This window comes from Giraffa tippelskirchi, chromosome 13 (assembly GCF_054371585.1).
Source record: "Giraffa tippelskirchi isolate mGirTip1 chromosome 13, T2T-mGirTip1v1.2.pri, whole genome shotgun sequence".
NCBI classification, from domain to species: Eukaryota; Metazoa; Chordata; class Mammalia; order Artiodactyla; family Giraffidae; genus Giraffa; species Giraffa tippelskirchi.
Window position 1 is genome coordinate 108,037,402 of NC_137287.1, and position 25,851 is coordinate 108,063,252.

The 25,851-nt window shown below is 46.4% G+C and overlaps 1 protein-coding gene across 15 annotated transcripts; it reads left to right on the top strand.

Moving 5' to 3' along the window:
- The first annotated feature begins 352 nt into the window (after positions 1–352).
- Positions 353–25,568, top strand: MANBAL (mannosidase beta like). 15 transcript variants are annotated; one of them, XM_081560240.1, is made up of 6 exons: positions 1,224–1,280; positions 2,306–2,366; positions 3,100–3,178; positions 6,568–6,665; positions 9,544–9,745; positions 24,689–25,568. In XM_081560240.1, the coding sequence occupies exons 5-6, from the start codon at positions 9,596–9,598 to the stop codon at positions 24,794–24,796; spliced, it is 258 nt and encodes an 85-aa protein (XP_081416366.1). In that variant the 5' UTR covers positions 1,224–1,280; positions 2,306–2,366; positions 3,100–3,178; positions 6,568–6,665; positions 9,544–9,595; the 3' UTR covers positions 24,797–25,568. The 15 variants fall into 15 exon arrangements, with proteins under 15 accessions (XP_081416357.1, XP_081416358.1, XP_081416361.1 ...); XM_081560231.1 differs by lacking the exons at positions 2,306–2,366; positions 6,568–6,665 and adding an exon at positions 353–383 and having other exon boundaries at positions 1,226–1,280; XM_081560232.1 differs by lacking the exons at positions 1,224–1,280; positions 6,568–6,665 and adding an exon at positions 353–383.
- The last annotated feature ends 283 nt before the right edge of the window (positions 25,569–25,851 follow it).

The window sequence follows — 25,851 nt, forward strand, 5'->3', positions numbered from 1 at the left end:
ATAGCTGAATCACTTTGCTGTACACCTAAGTTTGTACATCATTACAAACTTACACACCTAAAACTTACAAACTAGTTTGCAAATCAAACTTCAGAAAAAAAAAATTAAGGCGTCTATAAACGTGTATAAATGTTTGCTGAAATGGGCTGTGATACAGCGCCTTAGAGAATCGAGGGAGCCTGGCTTTCACTTCTGCAGGCCTCTCTCTCCAGCTCCAAACCACAGGGTTGGGACAAAAGGCTAACAAAGCCCAGTAGCCTGGATCCGCCAACCCTAGCAACGCTGAGGGGCGGAACCGAGGCCGCTGGTTGCTCAGAAGCGTCACTTCCGGGCCCCAAGGTCGCAAGAAACCACTTCCGGGGGCGCAGCGCGGCGGCGCGGAGGTGAGTACCGAGGCGCTTGCGGTCGGTCCGAGCTTCGGGGCGGGGCGTAGTCGCCAAGGCTGCGGTACAGGAGCGGGGATTAGACTCCGGCGCCGCTGCCCCTGTCCCGGAGGCGCTGTTCTGCTGGCCCGGGGGCCGCTCCGTGTTTGGCGCAAATAACTTCCTGTGTCTCTTCGGAAGTTACTTGCGGAGGGGAGTTTGAGTCCCAGGGAGGCGGAGGGCCTTGCTTTGCTCGTGTCCAGCGCCTTAGCTCTGGGCCTGGACCAGACCCGGTGCTCCTCACAGTTGTGGCCTTTTCCCAAGGGCGGAGCATTCGGAGGAGCCAGAGCTCCGGAGTCAGTCTGGCTGGGGTTCGACCCCTTAGTGTACCGTATTACTCGGTAACTGTGGGCGAGCTCTGGTTGCTTCTCTGGTTCTCAGTTCTCCTGTAAAATGAGTGCATATAGTTGATTGGAGGATAAATAAATGAGATGGTGAATGCAAAAGGCTTAGTAAGTGTACAGTGCGTGTTTGCTGAAATTTTTTTTTTTTTTGAGAGAAGTGAGAAATGAATATGTGAAACCACACTTTTTCTTGTGGCAACCACACTTGCCGCATCAGAATGTGGCCATACATTCTGATTTAATAATGGCATTTTACAGGACATCTGCCCATCTTTTTCAGCCCGCTGGCTGCCAGCTTTTACTGCTCTGGGAAATGGCTTACTTTTGCATAGGACAAAATTCGAACTCAGTTTTGAGCAGTTCTTGGGAATTTGTTGTAATGGGACGGGTCTGGGTAAACAACCCAGGGTAGTAATTCCTGACACTGATTTTCTATTCACCATTCTGTTCCGGTTGAAGTCTCAGAGCAGAATTTTAAAATCATTTCATTAGAAGCCAAGGATCTCCTACCAAGGTACTTGGAATCTGGATTTTTCCATCTTAGACAAGACTTAGTTTCTGTTTGCTAAGTCTGGACATCTGTACATGTCTGAACGGTTATTTATGTTGAAATGCTGACTTTTTTCCAATAAACTTAATTTTAGAATAATTTTAGATTTTCAAAATTACTGTGAAGATACTACAGTGAGTTCCCATATGTCCCCCCACAATTTTCCCTATTATTAACATTTTACATTAGTTTAATACGTATGTCACAATTAATGAACCATTATTGGTAACTAACTAAAGTCCATGCTTTCTTCAGATTTGCTCAGTTTTCTCTTTGCTCAGTCCTTTTCTGTTGTAGGCTCCCACATTACGTTTAGTCGGGTCTCCGTAGGGGTTTCTAGGACTGTGGTAGTTTCCCAGACTTTCCTTGTAGATAAACTTGACAGTGTTGAGTATTACTGGTCAGATATCTTATAAAATGACTCTCGTTTGGGATTTGTCTGACGTTTTTCTTATGATGACATTGGAGTTACAGGTTTGAGAGAGGAAGATCCCGGAGGTAAAGTGCCATTCTCATCACCTCACAGGATATATACTATCCTGTATGTACCTCACACCCTCACAGTAGGGTACATACTGTCAGTATACGTTATCACTGTTAATGTTAACCCAGATTACTAGCTTGAAGTAGTCAAGTTCTTCCACTGTAAAGTTACTCTCCTTCCACCACTTTTCCATACTGTACTCCTGGAAGGAAGTCATTATGCACAGCCCATCCTTAAGGAGTGTGGAGTTATACTTCACACTTTAAGACAGATTATCTACATAAATTATTTTAAATTCTCCTTGGGAAGTTGTTTGCTTATTAAATAATATTAGTACGGCCTTGAATAATTCTTTTCATACTTTGAATTATAATCCAGGGCTACTTAATTGTTTTGCTGTGCAGATTGTTCTGGCTTTGGCAATCGAAGTGGGTCTTATATCCCTTTGACATACCCTGATCAATGTGTTTTGTTTTTTTGAACACTTTCTTACTTTCTGTTACAGGCTCATCTTATATATTTCCTGCTTCAGTCCTAGAGTTAACCATTTCTCTGAGGAGCCCCTGGTTCGTTTTATTGGATAATCGTATTAGACACCAAGATCTGGGTGCTAGTTGTGCTAGTTGCTATTGTTTGGGATGCCCATGTTTCTAGGCCCTCTCAGTAAACGCGTAGCAAGAGATGTATGTGTGTAGACTAGCCTCTCCCTGCCCTCTCTCTCTCTCTCTCTCTATATATATATATATATATGTAGCTGTCTGTATCTATAATAATCTAAATATGACTTTATGTGATATCCACAATGTTTATCCATCCACGTGGATCATCTAGCCTCCTCTGCCTTATCTATAACCTTCTACTCCCAACTGTAACAAACCTGGCTCCCACCATCTACCATTCACTTACTTAATTGTGCAATTCCAATGTATGTGTATAATTTCAGAATTGTTAACCTGTATCCCATGTGGAAAACAACAGAGCCCATGTACAGTTCCTCTTGCTGTTAGTCTTCTAAATTCCATCTATTTCCACAGTTACTGAGGTCAGCATCACATTCCCCCTACCCCTTCAGTGAAATTACCTCATCCATTTGTTATGTATTTAGACTCAGAATGTCACATTCTACATTCCATCCTGGATACCTAAATGATTTTTTGAAAAACATTTGTGTACATTAAAGTTTACTCTTTGTGGTGTAAAGTTCTATGGGTTTTCACAAATACTGTCATATATTCACCATTACAGTATCATACAGAATAATTTCACCTTCAGGTCTTATTGTTAATTTCTTTCTTTTAGATTTCACCCCAGAAATCCTGTTGGCCCTCTCTTTAAAATGTATCTATAACCTGAGAATTTACTGCCTCCACTGCTGCAGGTGTGTCTTTTTGTTAATTTAGTCGTTGTTTAGTTGTTTAGTCGCTTTTTGTTGTTTAGTCGCTAAGTCGTGTCTGACTCTTTTGCGACTCCACGGACTGTAGCCTACCAGGCTTCTCTGTCTGTGGGATTTCCCAGGCTAGAATACTGGAGTAGGTTGCCATTTCCTTCTCCAGCAGATCTTCCCTACCCAAGGATTGATCCCAGGACTCCTGTGTTGCAGGTAAAGGACTCAGTTCTTTACCACTGAGCCATCTGGGAAGCCCTTTGACTAGTAGCCTCTTAACTGGTCTCCTTGTTTCAGATTCTTATCCCTCTGCGATCTGTTCTCAATACAGCAGCCTTTAAAAATGAGTCAGATCATGTTGTTTCTTTGCTAAGAACCTTTCAGTGGCTCCCCTTTGACCCAGAGTCCTACTGGTCTTACACAGCTGCTCACTTTACTCTCCTCTGATCATAAAGTTCCTTTCCACCTCAGACCTTATCCCTTGCTCTTCTCCATCTTGGGGTACCTAACGGATGTTGATATAACTTGTCCTTTCACTTTCTTCTTTGCCTCTGCTGAAATGTCGCCTTCTCAGGGTGGCCTTTCCCTGACCACGTCATATAAAATAGCACCCCTTACCTCCCTCTCTATATTTTCTCGTACTACTCATCGCCGACATTACATTATATGTATGGGTGCCTCTGATTGGATGGAAACTCCATGGCAGAGACTCAGTAACTCTGTGTTCATTGGATGAATGTCTCAGACCACTGGTGTCTGACATTCACGGATGAGCCTCAAAGGGTCTGATAACCTTATGAAATTATTCCATGTTTGATAATAAATGGGTCTGTACTTTTTATTAAATTCCAGTGGGGGTATGAGTTTCCCCATGTGTAAAAAAAAAAAGAAACCTTTGCTCTTAATTAAGTCTGGAGCACTGCGGGGTTAGAGACACAGCGGGATGTTCAGCTTTGCCCTGATTCAGTGGGAGAGCCTACATAAGCCCCATGCCTCTCAGCTCCCCCTCCTCTCGTTAAATGAGGCTGCTCTTTAAAGATGGGAAACAAGCATAGGTTTGATCAGTTACCAGATATTTGTGTCAGGCCCTGGAACAAACTCAAAATGGACCCTGGGTCCCAGCTACCTCAGGAGCTTATAGTGGAACAATAAGAACATTAGACTGTGGTATTTCTCAAACAATAAGAAATGAATTTTGACCCAGAACGTGCGTGCTGGGATGTAGATAGATATAATTGAAAAAAAAAAAAAAGCTTCAAGATATAATGCTCACCCTTACTAATGTGATATTTTCTATTGTACTGGTTAATAAAATTAAAAAGTGCCAGTGGCAGCCCCCTTAATGGTTTCCAGGGCTCACTAATGGGCCAAAAGCTGCAGTTGGAGAACTGTTGACCCCCAGGTAAGTTTCAGTCTTACCCACCATCCAGTTTGAACCCTGACTTTGCCACTTCTCAGCCAAGTAATCCCTGGGTAGGCCACATAGTCTCTTTGAGCCTCGGTTTCCTCATCCTCATTAGTAATACCCCCTGTCCATAGTGGTTGTGAATTGAACGAGTTAGACTGTAAAGTACTGTGCTCATCTGGCAAATGATCTGCTGTGACAGTGGAGGGGGTGGGGGAGCAAAGCCTGTCATGGAGTCTGAGGACTAAGAGCCTCTTCATTGGGAGCCGAAGGATGAGTAGCACTCTTGTGACTTCTGTAGTCAGGAAAGGAAAACCCAGAAGTCCAGGCAGGCAGGCAGGGAGGTAAAGCCCGGGTGCAGAGAAAACTAGACAGGAGTTCTAAAGCAGACACACAAGATATATAGAGCATTTTATGTTTTCTGGAACTTTACTACAGCCACCCTCTGATTATACTTGTGCTGTCCAGTCTGGGAGTCTTCTAACCACATGTGATGATTTATAAACTAATTGAAGTTAAAATGAAAAATAAAGTTCCTCATTCCTCCTTTAAGTGCTTACTAGCCACATGTGGCTACCATATTGGAGAGCACAAGTATAGAACATTTTGGACACTGCAGAAAGTTCTCCTGGGCAACATTTCATTAGACTCTATAAAGTCTTATGAAGAGAGCAGATAGGGCATGGATTTTTCTTTTAGATTGTATTAATTTTTTCAATAAGCTTCTCCCCTGAATTAAAACTTATGGCCCCTTCACTTTTAATAGCAACTATTTACATTTTCTTATGGCCTCTTTTGATCTTTAGCCAGTGAAATCACAATTTATACATGGTTGCAGTGATAGTGTTTATGTAATTGTTTTCTTTTTCCATGTAATATAATTTTGGAAAGACTTTCCGCTGGACTGATACACAACATCTGTATTTGCTATTTAAGCCAAGAGGCAGTATGCCATGATGTACCATAATTGGGTTAACTGCTTCTTAATTGTTGGACACTTTAGTTGCTTCCTGGTTTTCAGTATTATGAATGGCACTGCCATGAACTCTTTTTTGTACCTGCAGCCTTTTTCTTCTTTTGAATTGTTTCCTTACTGTAAATTCTAGGAAGTGAGTTACTCAGTCAAAGGATATAATCACTTTTATGACTCTTGTTATGTATTGCCTAATTGCTATTAAAAAAAAAAAAGCCTAAATGCATTATAGCTTTGAATGCATTATTGTTGTTTGGCTCATGAGAACATCACATCTCTAGATTGGTCCAAAGTGTAGCTAATTGGTAATAGAAGCAGAGTTAGTGCCCCTAGCCTGACTCTTGTCCCCATGTTTTTATTATATTAGAAATATTCTTAATAACGTTGCTGTTAGTAACACTAATAAATCTAAATATTGGTAAGCCCACTAGACTGGTTACAGCCTTAAAGGTAAAGTTTAGGGCCAAGTGCATTTTGAAAAAGTGTGTATTTATGAGGTGTAACTGAAGAAGTGAGAGAGCTTTTTTTATACCTTACTGTTCACACAGCACGAGGATACAGTGCCCTGTTTGGCCTGTACGTTTCCTCTAGTGAAGCTGTTCTCGCAGCAGCCTTGGAATTTGCTTCAGAGCCGGTGTCTGAGCCACAAACAGTCTGCCGAGGGTCTGAGCGTCATACCTTGTATTTGACCAAAAATGGCATTCCTGGGCTTGAGGCTCCACCTGATTCACCACCCTGGGATCCAGATGACGTTGGGCTCTTTACAGAAGTCAGATCTTTTCTGGGAGGATAAGATCTGCCAGCTCTGAGGGTTTGGGGGCAGGGGAGTGAAGCTCAGACTTTGAAAACCATTCCCCAGGGAGACAGGAGTGGTGTGAAACAATGGCCACCTCGTCAGCACAGGCGCACGACCTTCCTAAGAGACTAGGTTAAAAGGTAGACCATGTGTATTTGCATAAACCCCCCAGTCTATTCACTTCAAAGATCATTTTTGTCATCCTTTAGTCACTCCGCGTTCATGTTGGAAAAATGTTGCAGAGCAATGAAGTGTCAGAGCCAAAGTGGAGGAAGCTTTCCGGGCAAACGCAGAGCCATCCATAGGGGTATAATGCAGGCCACGTGTTTTATTTAGTTTTCTAGTAGCCATATTTAAAAAGTAAGAAGAAATAGGTACAGTTTTTTGTGTGTGGTAAAATATCCATAGCATAAAATTTATCATTTTAACCACTTCTAAGTGTACAGTGTGTGTAACCATCACCACTATTTCCAGAACTTTTTCATAATGCGAGACTGAAACTCTGTACCCATTAAACAGTAACTCCCCATTCCCCCTCCTCAGGTCCCTGTAACCTTATAGTCTAGTTTCTGTCTCTATGAGTTTGCCTGTCCTAAGTACTAGCAAGTAGAATCATACTACATTGTCCTGTTGTGTCTGGCTTATTTCACTTACTGTGTTTTCACAATTCATTCATGTAGTAGCATGTGTCAGAATTTTATTCATCTCAGTATTAATAGCCGAGTAAATGTGTGTGTGTGTGTGTGTGTGTATACCACATTTCGTTTATCAATTCATCTGTTGATTGATACTTGGTTGTTTCCATCTTCTCACTCTTGTGTATGATGTAGCTGTGAACATTGGTGTACACGTATCTGAGTCCATGCTTTCAATTCTATTGGGTATATATACCTAGGAGTGAAATTGCTGGATCATATGATAATTTTAGGTTTAAGTTTTTTAGAATCTGCCAAACTGTTTTCCAGTTTGTCTTTCACTCTCTTGATAATGCCCTTTCGTGCACAAAAATTTTCAATTCTTATGAAGTCCAGTTTATTTTTTCTTTTGTTGCCTGTGGTTTGGCATCTAAGAAGTCGTTGCCAAATCCAATGTCACAAAGATTCCTCCTATGTTTTCTTCAATAAGTTTAATAGTTTTAGCTCTTAAGTTTAGTTGGACACGACTGAGCGACTTCACTTTTACTTTTCCCTTTCATGCACTGGAGAAGGAAATGGCAACCCACTCCAGTATTCTTGCCTGGAGAATCCTAGGGATGGCGGAGCCTGGTGGGCTGCCGTCTATGGGATCGCACAGAGTCGGACACGACTAAAGCGACTTAGCAGCAGTAGCAGTTAGTTCTTTGAAACATTTTGGGTTAACTTCCATTCATTCTTCTGCACGTGGATATCTAGTTTTCCTAGCACTATTTGCTAACAAAACTATCCTTCCCCATTGGATGGTCTTGGCACCTTTGTTCAGAGATCAGTTGACTGTATAAGTGAGGATTTACTTCTGTGCTCTTTATTCTGTTCCATTGGCCTACATTCTTATGCCAGTATCACATTCTTTTGATTATTGTAGCTTTATAATACATTTTGAAATCAGAAAGTGAATCCTCCAACTTTGTTCTTTTTCAAGATAGATGAAATTAATAATTTATTTAGCCCAATGTATCTTTTCAACATGCCATCAATGTGGATTCAATATAAAACACTTCTAGTGAGATATTTTGCATTCTTATGATCATCCTAGCTTATAAATTGAGTGTGTATCTAACCTAACAGCCATCTCAGTTTGGACTAGCTGTGTTTCAACTCTCCATAGCCGCATGTGGCTCATGACTATGATAGCAGACAGCTTAGATTTAGCAGAAAGTTCCCTTGTGGCACAGATCCCTGAAAACACAAAGGGCTTTGGAGTCAGATGGGTCTGGTTCCCCAAAGTTTTCCCCTTTCTTGAGAAAATTGGGGTGGGCCAGAGGAAGCCACTCATGGGTGCTGTGGTAGAGGGGGAGCAGTTCAGTCCTACAGGATAGGAGGAGGGCAGTAAGAAAAGCATGCTGGGGAGGTGACATGAGTTCAGCCTTAGACGTAGAGTGGGGACTTTGCCAAGTGGTCAGAGTGGGAAAGGGCATTCTTGGCAGAGTATGCAATTTGGGTAAAGGGCCAGGATTTGAAAGAGCTCAGTGCTCTTGGGGAATTACAGGTAGGTCTTTCAGCTCGACCAGGGTGTTAGGAGTTGGGGGCTCTGGTGAAAAGAGAGTCTGGAGAGGTGGATTGAGACTGGACCTGCCACCGCTGACCACCACTGACCCTGTCGTCCGTGTCCCCAGCATCTCTTATTTGGATTACTGATAGTAGCGTCCTCACGGGTCTCCCCATGTCCACTCTTGCCCCACTTAAAATGTAAGTCAGATCATGTCACTTTTCTGCTCAAAACCCTTCTGTGGCTTTACATTTGATTTCATAAAATCAGAGTGTCAGGGTGCTTCCTGGTCAGTCCCACTCCTCTCTGTCTTACCTCCTCCTCCTCCCTCTTGCACTCCTCTCTGGCCATTTTGGACTCATATCCCTGACCAGGGGCCTCTGCACTTGCTTTTCTCTCTGCTTGGGATACACTTCCCAGAGATGCCGCCCTGCCTCACTCTCACGCTTCCTGTCTCCACCACTTCGTTCCTGTCTTGTCTTCCTGTCACTCTATACAAAATAAAATGATGCCCTTCTGAAGCTTTTTTTCAAAACAGTGACCACTAGCTGGCATGTCTCATCTGGATGAGTTCTGTGTCTGCCTCTGTCCTTCTGTCCTTCGAGGTTGGCCTCAAGAGAAGAGAAGACTGTTTTCCTCAGCCTTCAGTGCTTGGTGTTCAATAAGTATTTGTTGAATGAAGGACTGGGTGTGTAAATGAATAAGTAAAGAAAACCTGAAACAGAGCAGACCTTCAGCAAATGTATGTTGATTTGAGATTTTTGTTGAAGTGTTTGCATTTATTTATTTTCTGTAACTTCATATTTGGAAAAGATTGAAAACACAAGAAAGTTGAAAGAATGGCCTGGTGGCTCTCCACATATCCTCCATTTAGATTCAAGTGCTGTTAACTTTTCACCACAGTTGCTTTACATATTCTTGCATGTATGTGGGCGTGTTTGTGTAAGTGGAACCATTTAAACATCAGTTGTAGAAACGTGACATTAACTCTTTGAATTTAGAAGTTGGCTCTGGAGAGCGGTGAGTTGGAGGGGACCTCAGGCAGCTGGCGCCATGGCCTCCGACCTGGACTTCTCCCCTCCCGAGGTGCCCGAGCCCACATTCCTGGAGAACCTGCTGCGGTATGGACTCTTCCTGGGGGCCATCTTCCAGCTCATCTGCGTGCTGGCCATCATCATTCCCATTCCCAAGTCCCACGAGGCGGTAAGTCCTTCCCCATGAGCCTCAGCTCTTCAGGCTGAGTTCTGGATCCTGAAAATACAGACTTCACAGCAGTGAAGACTAGCAGGGATTATGCGGGGCTTGGTTGATTTAAAGTGTCCCCAAATTCCCACCTGGTGGCATTGGGCCACGTGGTTCATACCTTATTTGTTCGCATGTGTGTGAAACAGATTTTTATTTAGTACTTACTTACTATGTGTCAGACTCTGCTGAAAGATGTGGTGTCTGCCCTCAAGGAACTTCTAGTCTTTGGGAGAAGGGCAGATATGAAACAAATGCACATGTTTCCTTGAGAAGTACAGGGTACTGAGAGGGTGTATAACAGGGGGAGGACCTGAACTTACACTCCTCCCCCAGGGAGAAGGAACTGCATGTGTAAGGACCTGAGGAGTGAAGGAATGGGCTCACCCTTGAATGCAGGTGACTGTGGCCAGTGCACAGAGGGGACATGATGAAAGGTACAGCCAGAAGCGTGAGGGTGGGGGCCCAGGGGTTTTAAAGAAGAGCGTGATGCAATCAGATTGACTTTCTTGTTATTTCGACTTTTATTCATTAGGTCTGTTTATTTTGTAGCTCTACAGCCTCCTTCCTCCACCCCACCTTCACTTTTCTCATGACATTGATTTGTTGAAGAAGGTAGGTCATCATCTACCACATCCAGGATTTGGCTGATTGCTTCTGTGTGGTGTCATATGACATGTTCAACTTGTTCCTCGTATATATCCTGTCAATGAGAAATGCAGTCTAGAGGCTTGATTCAATTCAGATCCAGTTATTTAGTGAGAACACCTCATAGCTAGTGCTGTGAATGTCTTGTTCTTTGTAATCAACAGGCATTTAGTGTCTGCTTGTCATATAGAGATTCTAAGATATCTGTGGGTTCAGGTGGTTATAGCTGGTCTCTCTGTTATAAAATCTTCATCCCTCTTTCACCTAAATGGTTTTAGCATCCATTGATCATTGCTTAGAGCCATTCTTTCCTTCTGCACTTTATTAGCTGGAATTCTTCAGTGAAGAAGATCTTTTCATCACGCCTATATGATTAGTCTGAAATGCTGTTCATAGTAAAAGGCAGGATAAATGCTTGATTCTTTCCTATTATTAGTTTTCAGAGTTGTGAGTTTGGACTCTAGTAACCTCCAATCTTGACCAATAAAGCTTTGATTTTCAATGGGAACCCCATCCAGTTGTGTGAAAGACTGTCTACCAAGGGAACCCGTTGGAGACTCATTGGCTAGGGTTTTACTGGGGACAGGTCACATAAGCACCTTCTGCCTAACACAAACCAGACTTGTGTTAATAAACACAAAATTCCAGACTTCTAGCAGGAAGGCAGGTTTTCAGCATAAACCATATTATTTTCCACAGACAGGTTAGGCATAGCGAGCCATTCTTATCAGTTCTGGGAATTGTGGGAACCACCCAAAATCCAGTTTCCCAAATGTCAGCCAAGGGCCAGCTTTGCAAGCTGGGTTTTCTAAGGACAGCAGTTTACTTTTTTTTTTAAATGTAAACTTTGTTCAGTACACTTGAAACATACTTATTATAGCATTCAAATAATGATGTTGTTTTTCTCTATTAACAGTAAGATTTAGAATGAAATTCACGATTTCTTTATGTTTCTTTCTGGGCCCCAAAATATGTCCCAGTAGGGATGTATATTCAGAGTGCTGTGTTTATAAGCCTTTTCTTCACATTGGTATACTCCCACCATGACATAACGTTGATTTGCTTCATTTTGTTTTTTACTTTTAGAGGTTTCTCCTTTTGATTTAATTTAAAAATTAGTAAAACTTTTATATTACAAACTTCCCCAAAGTCAAAACTATGTAACAGGATGCAGTTACAGAAATTTCCTTGAATCTCTGTATCTTCCACCCTTCCCCTTCCTCCCCTGGTAGGCACCCATTTTTATTTGATTATCCCACTTTTGTTTCTTTTTTCTGAAGATGTACGTAAATGGATATGTGTGTGTGATAGTTCTTTATTTATTCATTTATTTTCTCCCTTTGATGTACAAACGATACTAAACATAGTTTTACGTGTTTCCTTATTTAACAATATATTCTGGAGGTATATATCTTGGATATGACTGTGTCCCAGAGATCCTGCTGGTGTAACTGGGAGAACTCGGGCAAAGGTGGGTTTGGGGTGAGGATGGGGAAGGAACATGCTGGATTCAGTTTTTAACAAAGGCCTTTAAAATGTCCAGGTGATTCCATCAAGTAGACAGTTGCATCTACTGGTCTGAATGAGGAGGAGGGTCTGTGCTGAGTATTGATCAACATTTGAGAGTCAGTAAGATAAAATTAAAGCCATGAAAGAGGATGAGGTCTCTTAGGAGGGAATGTGGAGCAGAGGCAGGAGCTAGATGGGCCCCTGGGTGAACAGCTTGTTTCTCCCCTCTGGACAGCTACTCCAAAACAGCAGGAGAGAGAAGGGCTGAGCCTGCCCAGATAAGAGATAAAAGACCACATATTTCTCATTCTCAAAGTCAAGGAGACCTTCTCAACTACACATCTCCAGAAAGACTTCTTGGAGGTAGCAAGAGAGGAGACGTCAGCTTGTAGTAAGTGATGTCAGCTTACTCATAGGCCCCTTCGCTAGAATCCATTTTGGCTAAGAGATACGTGGGCATACATGGAAGGACCCTGAAATATAATGATGCCAAGTACAGACTCAGAACCAGGCAAAGTAAGATTATTGGCTGAAGGAAACCTGGAAGAAATGCCCCGTAAAAGTGATTATAATAAAACCACCATGAGGGCGAAATTCTCTGAGCCCACCTGTGTGTCTGTCCATACTTACTCTTTTTCCTCCTAATAAACACTTGTTTCACTTTCAGTTTTCCCAGCACCATTTATTGGAGACATTGTCTTCTCACCACTATATATTCTTGTCTCTTTCATTGTAAATTAATTGACTATAAGAGCATGGGTTTGTTTCTGAGCTCTGTTCTGTTCCATTGATCTATGTGTCGTTACAATACTGCTTTGATTACTGTAGCTTTATATAGTCAAGAGTGCATAATTCCTCCAGCTCTGTTCTTCTTTCTCAAGGTTGTTTTGGCTATTTGGGGTCTTATGTGTTGCCATACAAGTTTTAAAATTATTTGCTCTAGTTCTGTGAAAAATTCCCTTGGTATTTTGACAGGATTTCATTGATTCTGTAGATTGCCTTGGGTAGTATGGTCATTTTAGCAATATTGATTCTTCCAATCCAAGAGCATGGGATTTCTTTCCATCAGTTTGTGTCATCTTCCATCTCTTTTGTCAGTGTCTTATAGTTTTCCAAGTACAGGTCTTTTACCTCCTTAGTTATTAATAGGTTTATTCTTAGGTACTTGATTCTTTTTGACATGATGGGAAATGGGATTGTTTCCTTAATTGCTCTTTCTGATAGTTCACTGTTGATGTATAGAAACACAACAGATTTCTGTGTCATTAATGAGCTTTTGCAGTTCTCTCGTGGCCTCTTTAGGATTTTCTATGTATGGTAGACAGATAGTATCATCTGCAGACAGGAAAATTTTACTTCTTTTCTAATTTGGATTCCTTTTATTTCTTTTTCTTATCTGGTTGCTGTGGCTAGGACTTCCAATGTTGTGTTGAATTAAAGTGGTGAGAGTAGGCGTCCTTGTCTTGTTCTTGATCTTAGAGGAAATGCTTTCAGCTTTTCACCATTGAATATGACATTAGCTATGTGTTTGTCATATGTGGCCTTTATTATGTTGAAGTATGTCCTCTCTGTGCCTACTTTCTGGAAAGTTTTTTATCATGAATGGATGTTGAATTTTGTCAGAAGCTTTTTCTGCATCTATTGGGTTGCTCATATGGTTTTTATTCTTCAGTTTGTTAATGTGGTATATCATGTTGATTGATTTGTGAATTTTGAAAAATCCTTGCCTCTCTGAGATAATCTCTCTTAATCATTATGTATGAACCTTTTAATATACTGTTGTATTTGGTTTGCTAATACTTTGTTGAGGATTTTTGCATCACTGTGTTCATCAGTGATATTACCCTTTAATTTTCTTTATTTGTGATATCTTTGGTTTTGGTATCAGCAACCTCATCTTTTTTAAAAAATTAGAATATAATTGCTTTACAATGTTGTTAGTTTCTGCTGTACAACATTGTGCATCAGCCATATGTATACATGTATCTGCTCCCTCTTGAACCTCCCTCCCATCCCCCCATCTCACCCTTCTAGATCATCACAGAGCACCGAGCGGAGCTCCCTATGCTATACAGCAGCTTCCCACCAGTTCTCTGTTTTACCCGTGGTAGTGTATATATGTCCATGCTACTCTCTCAGTCTGTCCCACCATCTCCTCTCCTCCCCATATACACAAGTCCATTCTCTATGTCAGCATCTCTATTCCTGCCCTGCAGATAGGTTCATCAGTACCATTTTTCTAGATTCTATATATATGCCTTAATATACAGTACTCTTTCTGACATACTTTACTCTGTAACAACCTCATGTTTTAAAATACAAATGTGGGGGCTTCCCCTGGTGGCTCAGTGGTAAAGAGCCCGCCTGCCAATGCAGGAGACACGGGTTCAATCCCTGATCTGGGGAGATCCCACATGCCATGGAACAACTAAGTCTGTGCACCACAACTATTGAACCTGTGCCCTAGAGCCCATGCTCCACAACAAAAGAAGCGAGTACAATGAGAAGCCCATGCATGAGAACTAGAGAGTAGCCCCTGATCACAACTAGAGAAAACCTGCATGCAACAATAAAGAGCCAGCACAGCCAAAAGTAAAAAATAAATAAATGAATAAATAAAAATTTAAAAAAAATAAAATAAAATACAAATGTGGTACAAAACATCTCATTTTCTTTTATCTTCAAGTTTAGGGGAATAAGGAACACAAATGAATTGTCTTTGTAACTGAAGGTTCCTGTGTTATGTTTTTTGTTTCTGTTTGTTTTTTGGGTTTTCAGTGGATCAGTAGCAAAAAATATAGTACCATTAATTTGACTTTTTATTAATGCATCATGCCTGAAAATGGTCCTCAGTTATGCAGGGATTCCATTGCTAGCTTTTCTCTGCATGCCCCCATAAGGCAGCCTTTTCCCAACTCTTAAGTAAATGAAAAAGAAACACCAAATTCTATGTGTATAAACAGCCTTATGAAGAGAGAATGAGTGCTAAGACTGTGGTTAGAGATGGTGCTCAGCAGCTAGCTGTGACTGGAATTTGGATAGGGAGGAAAAAAGAAAGGAGTTTTAACTTGGGGCTGGGGAGCTCTTGTGGAGGAAAGGAGCCTGTGGGAATGGGGACAGCTGTGGGGATTAGAGGCAGCTTGAGAGCAGGAGCGAGGTACCTGGAAGCAGAAGGTGACAAGGAGGAGGGAGAGGGTGGACGTGGGGTGGGGGGCCCAGAGAACAGTCTTGTTGTCTCAGCCACATTGCTTAGGGGAAAATCATGCCTCTTGCTTAGCCTATAGAAGCAAGGTTTATTAGTGGCTTTTTGGGTCAGAAGATAATATTTTTGGCTCTAGATGATGGGAAAGGCTTTGAAAGGCAAAAGAATGTCTTTCCTGTTGTTCCAGTAAGCCGATTTTCTGCAACTAGTTTATGACTTCAGTATTTCAATACTTAGCAGATTATTTGAAAGCTCTTTTGGGGGTAATCAGGGGAGGAAAAAAGGAACACAGAGAGATGCTTCCCACCCCACCCCCCTTTCTTTTCCGTAGTAGGAGCGAGAACTAATTTGTAAAATTAAAACCAAAGCCCCTAGAATCCTAAGCCAGATGAGAACGTTTTCTCATTGACACCTCATTAAACTAAGACCCGAGAAAACAAACATTTGTGTGAGCCTGATTGAGGCCTGGGCCACATTTAATCCAAGCATTTTCTCGTAGGCCAGGTTCTAAAATCTAAGAAGGTAGTTCTTGTACTGTTACTGTCAGTTCCAGGATGCAGCTGTGTTTCATCTCTCATGCTCAGTCTGATTGTATGGTGGCCATGGTGGAAAGGATTCTGGGGCTGCTTTTAGGTTCCAGAGTAAAGAAAGAAGTTATTCATTGATGTCTGCCTTGAGCAAGGGATTGGTAAGTGTTACCATGAATTGCCTTTCCTTGGTCTGGTCTGTGATTCTCTATTTGGCTGTTCCCACCTGGGGAATTTTCAAAGGCTCGCTCTGCACTCGTGGAGATTCTGGTTCAGTTGTTCTCTGAAGCCTTGGATCAGAAATTTCTTCAAGTGCCCAGGTGATTCTGTTATGCAGCCACTGGTCCTTAGACTGTTTCCCTGAAGCACAAACCAATTTGGGGAGCACAGGAGGTGTTCAGTTCTGTGTGTGTCAAGTTTGTAATAACAGATGACATCCAAGTGGGAAGGGAAGAGCTGGCAAGAAGTTGGAGGTGGAGACCTGGGGATTATTTTAACCAACATAGTATTACTTCTTGAAACCCTAAGAATGAGTTGCTAAGCCTTTCAAGGGAAATGAAGATTCAGGCAAGGCCTGGACTTGAGGAAGGCCTGGCTTGCTTGAGGCAGTTCTTGTGCGGTGTAGAGATACTGAGAATATATGGGTGGTCTCCCTGATCAGGGATGCAGCTGGGCCTCTGGAAGGGGTAGGACCCCATCACTCACATCCCCTCTGCGTCCCCTCCTGTGCATCTCCTCTCACTTCTCTTGCCCTCCTTCCTCTGCTCGCCCCCTGTGATAAGATAAAACATGGCCACTAACAGATTCCCAAGTTTGCATCTTTCACCTGCAGCCTCTGGAGGCTGCCTTCCTGCTTGGTCCCAGTTCCAGAATCCCCAGAGGAGGAGCTGTACCTGGGACCCAGCTTGGGACCGCTGTGGCCAGTGTGGAGGAGGGCAGCATCCTGCGGTGTGACCCCTTGGGGGGGAGTGGGAAGTCAGTTCCCAAGGGAGCAGGAGTGCCATGCAGACAAACCTGGGGTCTCCGTTCCTTTCACTCTCTTGGAGATGGGCAGACTAGTGGGCAGAGGGCTAGAAGACTGTGGTCTCGCTGCAAACCCCCATGTGGTTCAAGGAGGACACAGAGACTGGGCTGAGTGATGGAGGAAAGGCTGCTCCACCTGATGATGACATGTTCAGGCCGCCCTCCTTCAGAGCTGGGTTTCAGTAGAACTAAGTTCTTAGCAGAGTTCTGGATCCCTAGGGCGCCCCTAGATAAAGACTGCAGAAACCTGTGAGCTTCCTGCAGTTCTGTGCAAAAACATGATGCTTCCATGCTTAGTCACATATTCTGGGAAGATAGCCTATCGCTTTTCTCCAAGTGGAGAACAGTAGTTTGAAGGAGGTGGGAGCCACATTCCAGGAGTGAAGGAGTAGGTAATGAGGAAGCGAAGGTCAGGAGTCCTCTCCATGTTCCCCACAGCCTACCTGAGCGTCCTCCCCAAGCCTCTTTTGGATCCGTTTCTGCCCAGAATGTTGATCCTGTCCATCCTGGGCAAGCAGGTATTGACTTTTTGTTCAGTGACTCATGTCGTAGGTAGTAGTAGTTCATCTGCTAGTCACAAACTCTCCTAGTAGTTTAAATGGTGACTGTTCTCAGGTTTTCATATGTTTATGTCACACACGCCTAGCCAGCCGCCAGCTCCTCGGCAGGTGCCTTCACTCCCACCCTGCCGTTTTTGCGGGCTTGCCTCAGTCTCTTCTGTTAATGGGGACTCTTTCTGTTGAAAACTCAGAAATGCGACTCCAGCAGTTTCCTTAGAAAGAGGCTGTAGGGGACTTCCATGGTGGTCCAGTGGCTCAGACTCCACGCTCCCAATGCAGGGAGCTTTGGAAGATCCCACAGGCCGCACCTATGGAAGATCCCGCATGTGGCAACAAAGGTCCCCGTGCCATCATTAAGACCCGGTAGAGCCAAATAAGTAAGTAAAAAAATTTTTAAGGAGGAAAGAAAGAGACTGTATTGGCTTTTAGAACTGGGAATTTCAAGGCACAGCTGGATTCAGAAGGCTCCCTTTGTCTCTCCATCTCCTGCCTTCCCACCAGTGTTGGGTTCATTCTTAGACCCTTGCCACACATCAGCAGAATGGCTGCAGCAGCCCCAGTCTGTGTCCTTATTGCCCATGCTTTATAAGCAAAGAAAGCCATTTCTCTGCCTCTGCTCACTTTCCAGATCTCATGGAAGGCCTCTGCTTGGCTGTGGCCTGGCCACATGTCTATACTTTGCCTCATAGGTGGGAAGGGGCATTTGGTACCATTTCTGGCCAGGCCATGTTTAACTGGCCATGGCTGTGGCCACAGTGACTGAGAGCCCCCCAGGATCACATGGGACAAAGAAAGAGCATGGCCTTGATGGAGAGGGAGTGGGAGGGGCAGACAAAGACAGCTGGTGCCCAGCACTGTGATCCAGTGGAGGAGAGCTCACCAGAATTGATGGCAGGAGTGGTGGGTTTCCATGCGATGCCCACGTAGACTTCACTGTCAACCAGGAAGCCATGAGACAGATGGAGCCTTCCTGAGGCAGTGGGGCCGTGGCCTGGAAGTTCCTGGTGGGAAATCCAGCATGGAGGTCTTGATTTGATTTGATTTTGTTATCTTGGCCATGCTGTGTAACAAACTGGATCTTAGTTACTCAGCCAGGGATTGAACCTGTGCCCCCAGCATTGGGAGCTCAGAGTCTTAACCGCTGGACTGCCAGGGAAGTCCCAGGTCTTGATTTTAAACTCAGCCCCCGATTGCCAGTGAAGGCTGCCATAGTAAATAATTAACTTGGGCAAGGTGTATACCTGTTCTCAACACCTCAGGAGGTAGTCTTACAGAACCACCTCTGCAGTTCTGCCCTGTGTTTTTTTAAGCTTGGGAGGGGTTTGCAGTTGAATTGGGCAGCAGGGTGTTTTTTACTTAATGAGCCATCCTCAAGAGATTGCCATGCAGCGGGTAGGGCAAAGGTCTAAACACAGTTTTGAGATGCTTACCAACTCATGGGAGAGAGGGCTGGACATGCATGAAGCCACAGACCAGCTGGTGGGGGGGCCTGCTGGGGTGCTGAATCGTGTCTGGGGAAAGCTCCGTGGGCCATTCTCTCTAATCACAGCTCTCCTCGCCTGCCAGGCGCATCCTGGACTCTGTCTCTGTTCGCCTGTGGAGCTCACGTGAACAGCTTCCCCCGCTTGATTTCAGCTAGTCCTGGCCTCCGCTCAAGGCCAGTGCTAGTCCCAGCCCTGCAAGGTGTCCCAGCCACCACCCTGCCCAGAGCCTCAGGCAAGAGCGTACAGCAGGGCAGGCTGGAGCTTCAGCCCCGGGTGCCTTCCCCTCTCCGAGCCCGTGTCCTGAGCCATGTGGTTCACGCCCGACCCATGTGGGTCTTTTTTTTTTGAATAATTTTTTTTTTTAATTAGAGTATAGGTGCTTTATAGTGTGTTCTGCTGTACAGAAAATCAACCAGCCATACATATACATATATCCCCTCTTTTTTGGATTTCCTTCCCGTTTAGGTCACCGTAGAGCACTGAGTGAGATTCCCTGGTGGCTCAGATGGTAAAGAATCTGCCTGCAGTGCAGGAGACTTGGGTTCAATCCTTGAATGGGGAAGATCTAGAGGAGGGCATGGCAACCCACTGCAGTATTCTTGCCTGGAGAATCCCATGGACAGAGGAGCCTGGTGGGCTGCAGTCCATGGGGTCACAAAGAGTCGGACACCACTGAGCGACTAAGCACAGCACAGAGCATTGAGAAGAGTTCCCTGAGCTATACAGTAGGTTCTCGTTAGTTATCGATTGTATACGTGATCGTGTATATATGTCTGTCCCACACCATCCTTGAGGATCGGGTGAGATAAGACCCGTGGGGCTGCCTGCACACAGCACAGGGTCTCCTTTGCCGGGATCATTTCAGAGGAGAGAAGAGCTTCAGTCTGTGTAGAATGACATTTTGTCCTGATTTATTGGACTCAGTCCACCCTGAACTGTATAATGGAAATTATAAAAATTCTGTGTGCTCTCCCTGCTGGAAGAGATTGGATGCACTGTGGCACAGATTCGATTATTTGAAGCTGATGAATAGCAGCAATTTCCTGGCCTCATAAGTGGCTGTGGAGCTGCTTCATTATTGATGAGGCCTGTGTCGTGGAGGACGCCTCCGCAGACCCAGGAACTCCCCGGGTGGAGGGATTCTTTCACTCCCTAACGTGAGATTGCTGGGGGAACTTGCTGCAGAGGAGGCGCGACTGAAAGGTGGGGCTGTCGTGTTCGGAGTCTGCCGTCTGCCTGGCTTGTACCAGCAATGCGCATTTGAAGAGAAATGAAAAGTCAGCCATTTATTCGGAGTCATTCTTGCCAGCTAAGAAGTTGGAACTTGCTCTGTGTGGCTAGGACCCCAGAGCCAAATCATGTGTGTAACAGCTGCCTTCGTTTCCCTGCCCCCCTGGCTGAGTCTCTAAGTCTTGGTGAGCCTCAGTTTCCTGGCCTGTAAAATGAGGCTCCCAGGGATGGGCCCACCAGGGTGATGGGACGCTCAGCGGCTGTTTGTGAGGCAGTCACATGGCACACATCACGAAGTGCGCCTCCTCTTGGTTCCCCTGCGCTGCCTGACCCAGAACCTGCGTGCACTGGGCGCAGACGGATGGGTGATGGGTGCTGAGCACCTGTGCAGAGCGGGAAAGACGCAGAGCATCTGGGAGTTACTGGCTGGCCAGTCGCCCAGAAGTGACAGAGTGGGCTGCACAAGGGGGCGTGCCAGGGACAGGGCCAAAGCTGCAGTTGGAATGGCTCTGGAGGCCACTCGGGGGTTCTTGGGATCTGCTTTATATGAAGAGGGAACCAGCAACACGTTTAAAGCAGAAAACAGGCTAGCCAGGACGGTTGTTTCAGGAGAACAGACTGAAAGCAGTGTGGCGGATGGTGAGGAAAACCTTGAGGTGGGCAGGCAGGAGACCGGGGCGATGGGGTGGAGGGTGCTGGGGTCGTCTGAGCTGGCTCAGTAGTGTCCAGAGGGGACCGGGCAGAGCTGAGAGCTCTGTGGAAAGCCGAATGGACTGGCCATGGGGACAGATTGGATGTGGGGGCACGCAGGGAATGGCGAGAACCCAGAAATGGCTCAGCGGTTTGTAGCTTGGGGAATTGGGTGAGTGACAGTGCTAGAACCTGAGCTGGAGAAGAGAGGAGGAGGCCTGGGGTGAGGAGGAGACAGACAAGGCGCTCAGATGACTCAGTGACCGTGTCCACACGCCCATGGAGAGCTGCTCTCAACTGTAGGAGCAAAGCCTGACTCGAGGAGCACTAAACGACTTTCCTGACTCCTGCCACAAGCAGGGGGTCCTGAAGCACCCATCGGCAGGATCCTGAACAAGCTGTTTTTGTCAGTCCACCGTCACCCATGCGTCCAGATTCGGCTAAACAGAGAGAAAGGAGATTCACAGTTCACTCCGACTCTTGATCTCCATCAGCCCAAGGTCCCAAGGAAACCTAAAAGAGGCTATATACCATACAGCTTAGGTTCATCCTGGCCCTGCTGCTTACCAGCAGAGGCAGGTCCCATAACCTCTCTGAATGTCTCTTCTTTAAAATGGGGCACATTATGGCACTTTGTGAGGGAAAAATAAGACATGTCCAGACCACAGAACACAGAGCCTGTTGTAAATATTAGCAGCTGTTGTGGCTCTTACTATTACTGTTCTTATTGATGGCTATGTCTAGATGTTGACTTAGGGTGCGTATATTGGGTTTAAAATCTGCTGTCCTCTGTCCCTATGCTAAAAATGAGGCCTAGTCTTTTAAAATTAATTTATTTACATTATTTTTTGGCTATGGTGGGTCTTCACTGCTGTGCACGAGCTTTCTTTAGTTGTGGTGAGCAGGGCCTGCCCTTCATTTTGGGCATCTCTTGTTGCGGAGCACAGGCTCTAGGGCACGTGGGCTTCAGTAGTTGTGGTACACAGGCTTCGTTCCTCCACCACATGCGGGATCTTGCCGAAGGAGGGATCGAACCCATGTCCCCTGCATTGGCAGGCAGATTCTTACCAACTGAGCCACTCAAGGAAGCCCAAGATCTAGTCTTAAGTGCTGTATTTTCATGGTGATAAAGCAAGAGAGATGTTCCCATGGTTATGGGAGATCTTGTGTGTGCTTTCATTTCATTCATTCTTTCAGGAACAATTGAAGCCGTCCAAAGGGCTCACAGGCGAGGAGGGGAGACCATCATGGGCACGTGTAACTGCATTGTTGAGGTTCTTGGGTGCCTGGGGCGTCAGGGTGGAGGAGAGCATGCACCTGCTGAAGAAGAGTGAGGGAGGAAGGCTAGACAGGGAGTAGCGGTGTGTTCCTGGGCGGGCCAAACCGTGGGGAGGGGTTTGCTGGGCGGCCAAGGAAAGAAGGGTGCTCCTCTTGCTTAGGGCTGAGCAGTGGAAGCCCTGGGGCCTGGCCTGGTGTGGGGGATGGAGGAGAGCCCAGGAGAGGCTGGAGAGGTGGCCTCCTTAGCTGCCATCCCAGGTATGGGACATAAGACTGTGGGTGATGGTAGCCACTGGAATGTTTAAGGTGGGGAGGATCTGCAGTTCAGAAAAATTCTTTTGGCAGGTACGCAAGCCATGGCATAGAGATTTAGGGCCTTTGATGCTCAAGACGGTGGCCAAGTCAAGGAGGAGGAGGTCAAGTCAGCAGGATTTGGTGACTGTTGGACGGAGGGGAGCAAAGGGAGGGTGGGCTTGCTGGGACTCTGGTTGTTCTGCCTACTGGTGGGGGTGGGGTGGAGGAGGGAGGCCAGGCCGGCTGCAGAGGGGCCATGCTCTCTCTGCGGCACTTAAGTGGGAGGTGCCTGGGAGGTGCCCGTTCCACGCTGGGCCAAGAGAGAGGTCCGGGAGGTGACAGGATGAGGTTCCTGAGAGAAGGTCTGTGGAGTAAAGGAAGCACGAGGGATGACAGCTGGGTGTCCTCATCTCTGGGTTCTGAGCAGGCCCCACTGAAATCGGAGGCCCCAGCTTTGAACTGAGAGTGGGGCTTTATCCCTGGAGATCCTGGCAAGTCCCTTGTGCAGAAACCCTTTTGTTTAATCAGATCTTGTTTGCCCGGGGCACGCAGGGACTGACTGGTTTCCACTGGCCACCCAGGTACTGGACTGGGGACTGTTTCCAGTTCCCAAAGTCTCCAGAGGCGTTGTGCTTGTGAGGTTGGCCTTAAACCGTCGCCCTCCTGCAGGCTCTGCAGCTGTCAGCCTGTGCACTTGACACAGTGTCTCCTCTGAGGTTTTGTTCGCTTTGTGTTTTTAATGGGGTAACTTTTTTTTTTCTTTTTTCTTCTTCCTTCCTTCTTCCCTTCCACCCTCCCTCCCTCTCTTTCATAAACAGCATCACTGCAAGGGGACTGGTTGAGCTCAATCAGAGATCTGGCTGGCCAGGGGCCGGCCCGCTGGTTATCTAGGGAGGATCACCCGTGGGTGCTTGGGACTGGGCTGGGCCTTTACGCCTGGTTTCCTGGCTGGCAGGTGAGCAGGGTGGAGAGCTAGTGAAGGCTGATAAGAGGGAGCTGGTGGACCTTTGGACTGGGCCTTAGGTGGGGACCGCCCGTCTGCAGCCACAGTCCTGCCTCTTCTGTCTGATGGAAGCTCGAGGCTGGGGCCGGAAGCCAACAATGACCAGAGAAGGACTGAGAGTGAAGCGAGCTGGAGCTGGCCAGTTAGACATGAAGAGATGCTTTTCTAGAAACACCGTGCTCCCTCTTTGTCTTCTGAGTCTGCTTTTTGTTTTCCCATTTTTTAACAAAAGAACACAAAATACTGAAACGTTTCTTTACTACAGTGCTGGGGGCAGTGGAGTGGCGGGGGCCGGGGTGGGGGCAGGGGGCCACTGAATAAAGGGACAGCCACTGCTCAGCCCATTTCTTCCATGAGGCCAGTGTCACCGGATGTTTAAAGTTCTCAAGAAAAGCAAGGACTCCACATTGAATGGGAAATCTCCCAACTGGCTCAAATTCCTAAAAATAAACACTTCAGGCCAAGTGAGGTCTGCCTGTGGGCCGGACCAGGCCTGCGGACCGTGGCTCATGTTCTCTGCACTGAATGGGAACTCTAGCCTCCTTCTTGGCTGAGTGTGGTTTATCGCCGGGGAGGAGGAGACTCCCGACAGGACAGGGGCCACTCCAGAGTCTCCTCTGACAGCCTGTGAGGCTGGAGCAGGCCAAGTCCCCTCCCCAGAGTCCACTCTCTTTATCAGCCCCGTAAAGGCCAGGGCTGGCTTTGTGGTTTTAAACCTTTTTTCAGCAGCAGAGCCTTTGTTTAAACCAGATCATACAGGGAACAAATCACAGTGTACATGACAGATAAAAACCAGAGCTGCCCCGGACATAGGGAGAGTCTGGAGTAGTGCCCCGAGGCTGCCCTCTGCCCTTTCCCACATGGCACCCCTGCCAGGCACCGCAGAACCCTGTGTAGCGGCCGTGCTCTCCACCCTTCCCTGCCCTCGTCTTTGTGGCTTGAATGGGAGGAGGGGATGCCAGGGCCGGAAGGAGAGCAAACCACAGAAGGTCTGCCCACCGCTGCCTCCCCACCCATACTCTGCCCAGGCCCTGCTCGCGTGTCCCACTGGCCCCTGGGTGCATTTGCGTTTCCCAGGTTCTTCCTGAGCATTTTTCCTCCTCACATCAGCCCTGCAAGGTATGCATCACTGTTTGCATCCCACAGGTGGGTGAGCTGAGATGTAGAAAGGGGAAGGGAGTTGCCCACAAGGTCACTTGGCTGGAACTGGGGGAGCCTCGGTGCCCTCCAGGCCTGTGAGACTCCAAAGGCCACCCCTCCCTTCAGGCCTCCTCCCTTATCCTTCACCTGCTCCCCGGGGACAGTCCCAGAACACACGGCTCCCAGGTCCCCGTGGTGATGGTTTGATCCCTGGTTTCTCTGCTCCCATTTGCAGAGTCCTTTCAGACGTGATCTCATTTTGCTGGTGTCAGGCTTGATTTGTCTAAGCAGGACTCTCCTTTCTGTCACCACACAGGAGGCAGAACCATCTGAGCCCCGAAGTGCAGAGGTGACGAGGAAGCCCAAGGCCACTGCTCCTTCTGCAAACAAAAGACCCAAGAAGGAGGCCAAGAAGAAGCGGTAGAAGAGACGGCCTTCGCAGCCTGGCATGAGGGCCTTGAGGGCAGCCCTCCTGGGGCACAAGGTCTGAGGTGGCTGGGGTGCCCTGTGACCACAGAGATCTGGACAATCATGACAATGCCCAGGCCCCGGAAGGCAGACCACCACTTCTTCTTCCTTCTGCCTTCCTGAGGGGTTAAGGCCAAGGGGGCTGAAATACCCTGTGAACAGAGACTGTCCTGGAAGCCTCTTGAAAAGTTGGGTCAGCTCACAGAGTTCCATTTTCTGACTTAATCCCCGTGTTCTACTTTTAGTCACCCACCTTGTGGGTTTACACTATGTTTTAGAGTCCTTATCTACTGCTGCAAGAACCACCCTCTGCCATTATCCATGCCCCGCAGATCAGATCCCCTGCTAATCAGTCACCTTTGTCTCTGCTTGTGCAGAGGGAGCCAGACCAGGCCTCCCCTGTTTGTTTAGGTCAAGGCGCCAAGGCCATTAGCACAGTGGTCCCACTGGTGCAGCGACCAGGCCTTAAACAGACTTGGTCCTTCTCCGGCTGGTGGAAGGGATATGGCTTGAATGAGTGTGTATTCTTGAGCCCAAACTTCCGGAGCATCTCAGATAGGGGGTAGGGGCAGGGACTTGTCAGTCACAGATGAACCTCTCTTCAGCCCATCACAGCACATTAAGGGTGTAACTTTTTGCTTATGTCTGGATCCCCTCCTCTCCCTCCGATTCCTTCAACCCCTGACCATAGTCATTTGGGGAAGTAAAGGTCAACGAATGGCCCTGCACGCTGAGCCTCCTGTGTGTTGTCTGCGCTGAGGGGGAGCCTGGTCCCCGCCCTGGAGGGTGAGGCAGGGCACACCCCTGGAGAAGAGGGTGGCCTGAGTGAAGGACGTCTGGTCAGAGCAGATCTGGGATGAGTTTCAGGAAGGGTCCAGCCAGCTGCTTCACGTAGCACTTAGTCACTGTCACTGGAGATGCTGTGAACATCCACACGTGTGTTCGTTTCCGCGGGCCAGGTCCCACTCAGTCCCCGGATCTGGCTGCCTTAGGAGGACGCCGCTTATCCTC

What these genes read in the sequence shown, in the direction of transcription:
- MANBAL (XM_081560226.1), top strand. Translation starts at nt 8,717, where the DNA reads ATGTCCACTCTTGCCCCACTTAAAAT. An exon ending in ACTCTTGCCCCACTTAAAAT is followed by an intron (nt 8,743 to 9,543) that starts GTAAGTCAGATC and finishes CTTTGAATTTAG; the next exon opens with AAGTTGGCTCTGGAGAGCGG. An exon ending in TTCCCAAGTCCCACGAGGCG is followed by an intron (nt 9,746 to 24,688) that starts GTAAGTCCTTCC and finishes GTCACCACACAG; the next exon opens with GAGGCAGAACCATCTGAGCC.